The sequence below is a fragment of the Amblyomma maculatum genome, chromosome 1 (genome assembly GCF_055883805.1).
Source record: "Amblyomma maculatum isolate TAMU_Amacu chromosome 1, ASM5588380v1, whole genome shotgun sequence".
Lineage (NCBI taxonomy): Eukaryota > Metazoa > Arthropoda > Arachnida > Ixodida > Ixodidae > Amblyomma > Amblyomma maculatum.
Genome location: NC_139344.1, coordinates 36,350,581 through 36,359,808, shown reverse-complemented (window position 1 = coordinate 36,359,808; position 9,228 = coordinate 36,350,581). Strand labels below are relative to the sequence as shown.

At 44.7% G+C, this 9,228-nt stretch overlaps 1 protein-coding gene across 2 annotated transcripts; it reads left to right on the top strand.

Moving 5' to 3' along the window:
- Positions 1-1,405: 1,405 nt before the first annotated feature.
- On the top strand, positions 1,406-4,594 carry LOC146202132 (transcription factor Adf-1-like). 2 transcript variants are annotated; one of them, XM_084587970.1, is made up of 3 exons: positions 1,406-1,688; positions 1,980-2,150; positions 4,186-4,594. In XM_084587970.1, exons 1-3 carry the CDS (start codon positions 1,577-1,579, stop codon positions 4,221-4,223), a joined length of 321 nt encoding a protein of 106 aa, XP_084444096.1. In that variant the 5' UTR covers positions 1,406-1,576; the 3' UTR covers positions 4,224-4,594. The 2 variants fall into 2 exon arrangements, with proteins under 2 accessions (XP_084444096.1, XP_084444097.1); XM_084587971.1 differs by lacking the exon at positions 4,186-4,594 and adding an exon at positions 2,387-2,612.
- The last annotated feature ends 4,634 nt before the right edge of the window (positions 4,595-9,228 follow it).

Below are 9,228 nucleotides of genomic sequence, written 5' to 3'. Positions count from 1 at the left end.
GCACGCGTCGCGCGAAGCCTTTGCGCGAACAGAAATGCATGTGTCGCTTGGCTCGTCGCTCTGATCTGCCGAAATAGAAAATTTCGCTCGTTCGCCCGGAAGTAGCCGTACGTCACTGCCGCTCATTTCGCATGTTTTCTTTATTTTGCTGTGTTGCATTGTGATTGTGCATTACCGCGCAATGATTTCGCTTTGTACGAACAATGGTGGACAGCGAAGGATTCAAAGAACGTGTAATCGCAACCGAAACAGCAATAAAAACAAGGGGTCACGTGACTATTCGTGGCTAGTTCACACACATTCGATACGGTTTGTTGTAAATACATTTTGCTTTGCCATGTTGTCGCAAAATAACTTGCAATCGTTATGACTGTTGTTGCATTTGGCAGTAGTTTCGCGGTGTACTAAGCCACTATGCCAGCCAAATGCCAGCCACACAACCTACACAGAGCGTTGTCGCCGTTTCGCTCGGTTCGCGCTGTCGCGTGCATGCGTCTTCCCCAGCAGGCGACGGAGCGAACCATGATCGCTTTCGCCGCGCCGCCTTGTCGCTTCGCTCACTTTTTCGCTCACTAGGGAGTTTTAGAATAGGGGGACCCAAGGCTTGGGGCCCCCAAGAAAACGCGCAGCAGCGCAACGTGCTAGCCGAGCAGCGAGTTTTGAATAGGGGTTTTCCCGACGCAGCGGAGCCGGGTTTGCGTTCGTCGATTGCAGCGCCACGACGGTAGCCAAGGAAAAGCATTTTAATATATAAAAGCAAACAACGTTATATTATTCATCAAAAAGTACTATTATTGTGCAAAAACTATCTTAAGACTACCGGTTGTATATACCGTTTTCGTCAGACTAGACGAAATCGGCCAATTGTCAATCCAGACCGAGACCGGGAAACCTCATTTGAACCTTCCGCGCTTTCCGCCGTCTGGTCCCCATAACAACCAAAGGAGGCGAACTCGCTAAACCTAACAGCTCGGTAAATCCGGAAGCAATCTGAAAATATAGTGCGTTTTATCGCTAAAATTTGGTTGTGCGGGAATCATGAGACATAGCATAAGCTTCGTTGGCCTTTCGTTTTCCATGAACGCGTGACACCATGGAGCGGTGGCGACGAATGTGTGCCGAGGCGAGCGGCCGCCGCTTGGCCGAGCGCCGCCATGTTGCCGTAACCCAAGCGACCCAACGGCGGCTTGGGGCGAACGCTATTTTGGAAAAATAGGGGCCGCCCCAAGCGTTAACCCAAGACCCCAAGCGCGCCTTACGTTCTGCGCATGCGCATTTCGACGCCCCAAGCTCCTTGGGGGCCCCAAAGCTTGGGACCCCCTATTCTATATGAATCGCATGCACGCGAAAACTCACGCGAACGCGACGGCGGCACGCGTCGCGCGAAGACGCTGATCTGCCGAAATAGAAAATTTCGCTCGTTCGCCCGGAAATGTATCCGCGTTCAGCCAATAGCATGAACGCTCAGCGTACGTCACTGCCGGTCTTTTCCCGCGTTTTTTTCTTTCTTTGAAGTATAACATTGTGATCGCCGCGTATTCGTGCTTCGTTAAAACGATGGCCAAACAAAACTTCAATGAGCGCCTCATGCGAGCCCACTCTTTGGGACCTACAACACGCACACTACAAACATCGTGGCCATTCCGACGCGGCTTGGCGCCGAGTAGCAGACGCCGTAGGTGCACCAGGTGAGCAGTTTTGTAAACAATTTCATCGAGTTGGTTTCATTGACTGCTAACTGCTTCCGTACGCAGACTGGATGCTTACGAAGTGAAAGTGCTCATTTATGTTTCATGCATGTGGTGTTAGCTGTCGTCGAGCGATCGTTATCGTTCGCTAGAGAATGCGCGCTGCCGCGTAGCAGATCTGCCTGACAAGGAAAGCATGCATGCCGAACTAGAATTATACTATTCACAGAAATACGGTACAGGTTTTTTTCTTGTGGCGGGTTTAAACATGTGCTCTTTATGCCTTCGCAGTTCCCGAAGTAAAGGCAAGGTGGAAGAACCTACGGGACATTTTCCGCCGTGTTTTTAAAGCACGCGTCCGTGCACGGAAAAGTGGATCGGGAGTGGACGACGTCCAGGAAGACGACACCACCTGGCCGTACTTTGAGTGGTTGCGCTTCCTGCGGGAATGCTCGGCAGGCCGTAAGTCAATTTCTCATGATTTCAGCAGATTTATTTCACTTTAAGAGCACAAAAATATACCAATGGTATTTGCAGTCTGCCAATGCTAAAAATTGTACCAAACGAATTCTATTTGTGTTTACTATCTTAAATAAATCAGACTGTCCATGGTATTGAAGTGCATTTAAACTTGCAAAGGCATCATTTACCAGTTTGCAAGTGGAGTTTACACTCATCTTTTACATCACGTACTGCAGAACCTCAGGCAACTTGGATCCCCTACCCCTCAATGTAGGGGCCGAGGACGCAGAGAATGACCCTGAACCGTCCCAAAATGCTCAACAGATTTTTGCTGATATGTATGGCGGGGAAAATTTTGTGTCTATTTCAAGCCCTGGACCAAGCTCAACTCCAGGAATGAGTGCAGGAGTAGAGCTTCTGCCTGAAGCACCCAGCTGCATTGAGCCCCACAAAAAAAAAAAAAAAAAAAAGCAAAAAGGTAAATATGATGACCAAATCGACAAACTTGGTGTCATTCTAAAAAATAATCCGGATGAATTGGACCATTTCGGCTCTTTTCTTGTGGCAAAAATAAGAACAGTGCCAAAAAGGTTGTGGAGCGAGATGCAGCTGGCGGTCTTTCAGACGGTAGCTGGTTATATCCAAGATGAATGAGTTAGTAATTTATCCTGTGCTCCACAGGATGAATAATTAATCATTCATCTTGGATATAACCAGCTGGTGCAGGGACTTCTCACTTTTTTGTGCAAAGGGGGCAAGACTTCCTGTTTTTTTTTTTGTGGGTATGAAATAATATTGCCCGTATTTTTTCTTGATTTTAACTTTTCATTATATGAGTGGTATCACTCGAATCTTTGTGCAATAATCATGACATTATTTTTTTTTAAATGCGTTATAGCCAGCTATACCACTACTATATACATACACCTGTTACACGAACACTTTCGATCCTCATTGAACTCAATCTGCATTCAACTCAATGCAGATTGAGTTCAATGAGGATCAGAAATGTTCGTGCGACAGAGGTATAACTCCTGTGATATATTTGTACTCAAACATTTATGCTTCTGCACAATTCTCAGTGTTTCATACCATGCATTTTGAGGTCATTATTTAAATGTTTACATTTCTGTGCATGATCAAACCACCAGTGCTTTAACTCTTCACAGAAGCAGCCATACTTGTGAGCAATAGTCAGTGTTTCATGTTATCTATTTTAAAATAGCCATCTGTGCCGCTGTGATAACTGCATGCTGCTGCCATATTTGCAATTTTTTTGCCAATAATCAAAGTTCCTATCATAATTTTAATTTAGTCAACGTTGTCACTTAGAGTCACAGTGATGATTTTGAATTCATGCATCTGTATTTCTGGGCAGTACAAGGTGTGAAATTGTCATCCCCTTTAACATCCGTGTTGCTGTGATAACTGCATGCAGCTGCAATATTTGCAATTTTCTTGCCTATAATCTAAGTTCCTATATTTATGCATTTTAATTTTCAGTCAATGTTGTCACAGTGATGATTTTGAACTCGTGCATCTGTATTTCTGGGCAGTACAAGGTGTGAAATTGGCATCCCCTTTAACATCTGTGTTGCTGTGATAACTGCATACAGCTGCAATATTTGCAATTTTCTTGCCTATAATCTAAGTTCCTATATTTATGCATTTTAATTTTCAGTCAATGTTGTCACAGTGATGATTTTGAACTCGTGCATCTGTATTTCTGGGCAGTACAAGGTGTGAAATTGTCATCCCCTTTAATATCCGTGTTGCTGTGATAACTGCATGTAGCTGCAATATTTGCAATTTTCTTGCCTATAATCTAAGTTCCTATATTTATGCATTTTAATTTTCAGTCAATGTTGTCACACTTGGAGTCACAGTGATGATTTTGAGCTCAGACATCTCTTGTGCAATAAAAGATGTACTTACAGTTTACTTATTTTATTAATGTGGATATAGTGACTGGTGTTGTAGTAACAAACACAAGCAACAGTCTGCTTAAAAATTCATTTAATTCTTTTCATTATAGGGAACAGGTGGGACAGAAAGCTGCAGCAGCTTGGCTAGTCCTCACCTCCTACAAAGTGACGACAGTGGATATTTTAGAACTTGAATACATGACATGGCAGTGCCAAAAAAATGAGAAAACAAAAGAGCTTGTACAACACAAAAAGGACACACACTGGTAAGCATGTACACTGCATACCCGGGCTCACATGCAAGATAAAAATAAATTCAAGGAAAAAAAAAAGAATCCTCTTAAAGCTTCATGTGCACAAGCTGTTCAATTATCTATACCTATTCAGGTGCCAGGTACACATTCTTGTAGGTTTCCATGAACCTCGCAATGGACTCACGGAAGTAATGGTGTGCCGGCCGTGCATCAACATCGCGTGTCATGCAGCCATGCAGGCCTTCCATATGCAGTGCAATTCCATCAGCATCACAGCGTCGAAAGGATAAAACTTGAATGGAGGAAAAGGGACTGTACGTTCCCTGTGGTGTTCATTGCTTTTTATGCAGGAAGCCCGAAACCATCACGTCTTCTTGGGGTGTTTAAGCGGAGTAATGGAACATACAGCGAAGAACACTGAAAAAAAGACCTGCCACTAGATCTCCAAAGAATTTGTTTCCTACCCATAGAAAATGATGTCATCATGTCAGTATCACTAATTGCAGCTTCATTGTCATCACTACTATCATCCTCAAGGTAGACAAGGAGAATTATGACATGCATTTCATGATCCCGGGTGCGGCGCAGTTTGTTAAAGTGCTCAGCTGGGGATCCAAGGGATGGAGGTTCGATTCCTTGTAGACAAGAATTATTACGTGCGTTTCAGTTGACGACATCACTTGATTGAAAGCTGTAGTGGGACAGGACGCCGTGACTATAGGCGATTAAAGGCTTTCGCCTTAAAAATTTGTTGTGCCCCGCCGTGGTGGTGCACTCGACTGATGTGGCCAAGGATGTGGAATCGAATCCTGGCCATGGTGGCTGCTTTTCTATGGAGGCAATAAGCAAGGCATCCATGTGCTGTGTGATGTCAGTGCACATTAAAGAACAACGGGTGGTCGAAATTTTCGTACTCCTCCGCTAAGGCGTCTCTCATAGCCCGAGTCGCTTTGGGGCGTTAAACCCCACAAACCAAACCAAACCAAAAATTTGTGGTCATGATGGAACAACAGCGCAGCAAACATAGAGAGAAGACTGAGACAAGACAAGCGCTGACTGCAACTCAGCTGTAGGCAATGCTTGTCTTATCTCAGTCTTCCCTCACTCTGTGTTTCAGGATGCCATAAGTGCAAACACTTATGGCTTCCTCACACCAGGCAGGCGCCACTGCCATTGCGTTTGACCCTCATTACAAAAAAAAATTGATGAATTTGTTGCGCACAACAGTGGCACTTTGTACACAGTTTCGTGCCCTCGTACGCTGCAGCTCGAACATCGCTGACTTTGCTTCTTCCCTCCAGGAACCTTCGTGGATGTTCCCGAAGCGTAGCCAGGAGGGCAGTAATGGCTGCTGGCAATGTTCTCCAAACAGAGAAAATTGTGCAGTACGCATGTGGCTTTCACTATGTTGTCCACATTTTCGGGTTCCAAGTTTATGCGCCTCTCAAATATGCGCCACCGGGAAGCCAGGATCCCGAAGGCGTTTTCTGCACACCTTCTGTGGGGGGGGGGGAGAAGAAGAAGAAGGAAAAAAAAAAACTTTTGCTTGCAAATGTAAACCTTTTAACAATAACAAGCAAAACCATTCTGTGCCTCAATACGGTTGTTCTAACAATTTGAAAATATTGTAAGCCAGCATGTCTGTAATAACTGGCAATAAAATGAAGCCAAAACAGCACCAGCTGAGTTTCCTATTATGTTCTCACTTGACCAAAGTTAAGAAAGAATACCACCACATTGCATGAAAAGCCCGTTAAAAGGAGTGAAATTGTAGATACCTTGCACGGCTGAGGCGATAGTTGTACACCACTTCTTCAGTATCTGTGCGGCTCCCTGGCAGTGGCCGCATAAAATCTGGGCGCAACTGGAAGGCCTCATCGCCAACAAATACATGAGGGCAGACCTTTTCTGACTCTGGCAGCTGGGCTGCATGAGGCAGGTCAAGCTTGCCCTCATGTAGCCGTTGGCCAATGGGGGAGTCTTTAAAAATGCCCCCATCACTGAACCTCCCAGGTGCACCCACATCAACAAGCCGGAATAGGTATTGGCTGTCCACAACTGCCATGAGAACAATGGAATGAGTGCCCTGGAAACAAGTAGAAATATGAACTGTGAAGGCTTGGATCCAGAAGTGTCGCTACCACAGGAGTGAACAGTTTGCATAGGATGACCTTTGTGTGCATTTTCCTCAGGATAAATGAACATTCTCCAGTAAACCTTTTTATGATCCTGAGAAATCAGTCCGACTGGGTGGTTTAGGTGAGGAGCAATTGTCACTTTTTCCTATGCTATGAGCATAGCCCACTGCCCAATATGGCAGCACTGTTCACTGCTTTGTGAAATTGTGTGCAGGTGGAATGATGTCTTTCTTGGTTTTATGGAGACTACGGCTTTATAAATAGACTTGCCATAACAAGCCCCTTATTTTTATCTGCTCAAGCACTTTGTATTCATTCCACATATATATAAAACTTTTTAAATAGCTGTTAGAGTCTCGCACTTTCTTGCACTAGTTCTGTGTGAGATTGTTTTGCAGACATAAATGACCCTTTCTACAATGCTCATCAATTTGGGCCTTGACAGCACCGCTGCAAATAGGCTATAACCTTTAAATGCTACATATCATCTAAATATTTTTGCTTTCATACCCTGTAGTTGAAACAAAGGCTGCCTGCATTCTTGGGGCATTTAATCTCAACATGCTTCCCATCCACTGCTCCCAGGCAGTTGGGGAATTGCCACCGACTCCAATAGCCTAAAGAAATTTGGAGCCACTCCGTTTGCGTTGGAGGCTGCAATATAAAGGCCAGTGCGTAATCAAAAATGAAATACATGTATCATATCTGACCTATGGTCGAGGGTAGAGTTTGCATACCTTCATATATATTGGCGTCAGCACCTGCCAGAGCACTTTGCATGTCAGGTGTATAGCCTCTCTGGCTGTAGTGATCCCCACCCTGAACGCCATTGCAACATCTTTTATCAGCATTCCTGATGACAGGTATCTGAAAATATGGACAGTCACAAGCATTTCAGCAAGTTTAAACACATGTACACTCACACGTTTTGTTCTGATTGCTGGGCGTCATCCAAGCAGTCTGTAAAGCCACTAACTTTCCTTTGTAATGAAACGTATGGCTTTTTTTGTAAATTTGTAAAACGCATTTTGTAAATCAGATAACTAATTAGAGCATTCTGCCTCTAACCTGGCGTCCACCGTAGTCCTCGATACAACTTCAGGTCTAAAGTATTAATTTAAGCATGCCTTCTTTATATAAAAATATTTTGGAACCTCTAAAAAAAAATAAACTGATATAGGCACACTATTGGCCCTACTCAGGGAAAATAAGCCGCAGTGGAAGATCGTAAACAAAGTTCCCGCACGAGATCTCCTGTACAAGATCCGCTCGTCGGGCACTGAAATTCTTAAAAGCAGTTCACAGAGTACCTTTTGAAACTATACGTACCGCGGCGTCAGGGCGAGGCGCTCGCCAGACGATATGGGCTCTCTGCAGAGCCACTCTTTTGTCAAGCGACTCTTTACCAGCTCGTGAATAAAGTCGAATGCCTCCGGTGACATCCGGTAGAACTTTTGAAACAGCAACGGATCTCCGTTTTTCATCACCTTCATCTGCAAGGACGTTTTGAAGTATTTAGTTGCGCTGCGCTCACCTCTTCGCCAGAAACAACTTACCGCCGTGAAAAACTCGCTTTCTTCGGCGCGCCGCTGCCAGACTGGCCGCACCCAGCATTTCCTGTCAAAAGCCTTCTTTCTTTGCATGATCAAGAGCAACCGCAGTGCTGAGAGCTTCCTGCGTCTGTCCATTTTGCGCGGGCAAAAGATCCCGAATGCGCGCGCGCTTTTTCAAGGCAAAAACGAAAACGCAACCAAAAAAACAAAATGTCACGTGACTACTTGTTAGTGCAATGGTTAGTGCACAGTTAGCGCGTGTCAAACATATCAAAGCCAATGAAGTATGTTGTAAATGCATTTTATTTTGTATTTCGTTGCAAAATACTTAAATTCTTGCAGTTTGTTTTTACTGCTGTTACGTTTGCGAATACATTTGCGGTGTGCTATGCCAGCAACACTGAGCGACTGAGCGCTGTCGCCGTTTCGCGTTGCCGTCGGTTTCGCGCTGTCGCCACTGTCGCGTGCATGGGAGCGAACCAAGATCGCTTTCGCCGCGCCGCCTTGTCGCGTCGCTCACTTTTTCGTTCACATGCGTTTCCCGCTTAAGTGCATCAACATGTACTTGTCTTAAATTCAATTTGTTTTGTGTGTGTGAAGATCGGTTATAAGCTGACGTCTAATATTTGGTACGCAGGGACCTTCCTGATAAGTGTTTTGGAGTCTAGCATATGCTTGCTGGTTGCTGAGGCTGAACAAATGGGACTATGAAAGGCAGAGGCAGCATATGCTCTAACGCCACAAGGTGAGCCCTGTACCTAATCTCAAAACAATTGCTGTACCACCGGGACTGGTCATATGTTTAACATTGAGAACATGCTTGGGCACTGGTCACCAGTTTGCAAAGTGCATGAATGAATCGAACAAGCAAGCATCTCTGCAGCTTCCTGTAGCTTGTGTCCAGCTTGTAGTTCACAGCCTTCCTTTCTCAGCTGCAATTAATGCATTGCAGTGTGCAATGTAACAGTTGATCCAGACTAAGAAAACCAGACTAGCTCCAAAAACAAACAAATGTTTGCACGAGATGGAAGGTCAAACCACGCTATATTGTCATCTCAATTCGCTGTGAGAAACTAGCAAAGCTGCCTTCTTTAAAGAATGATATTCCTGCACAGGTTGTGTCGCTTTTTTGTGCGTGTGACAAAGTTGCTGCAATAACTTTATAGCTTTGGAAACCACTGTGAAAGATAAAATGAGGTCTGCAAGAT

Coding starts and splice junctions, on each gene's coding strand:
- LOC146202132 (XM_084587970.1), top strand. CDS start 1,577: ATGAGCGCCTCATGCGAGCCCACTCTTTGGGACCTACAACACGCACAC. Junction 1,689..1,979: donor AGACGCCGTAGGTGCACCAG/GTGAGCAGTTTT, acceptor ATGCCTTCGCAG/TTCCCGAAGTAAAGGCAAGG. Junction 2,151..4,185: donor GCGGGAATGCTCGGCAGGCC/GTAAGTCAATTT, acceptor TTTTCATTATAG/GGAACAGGTGGGACAGAAAG.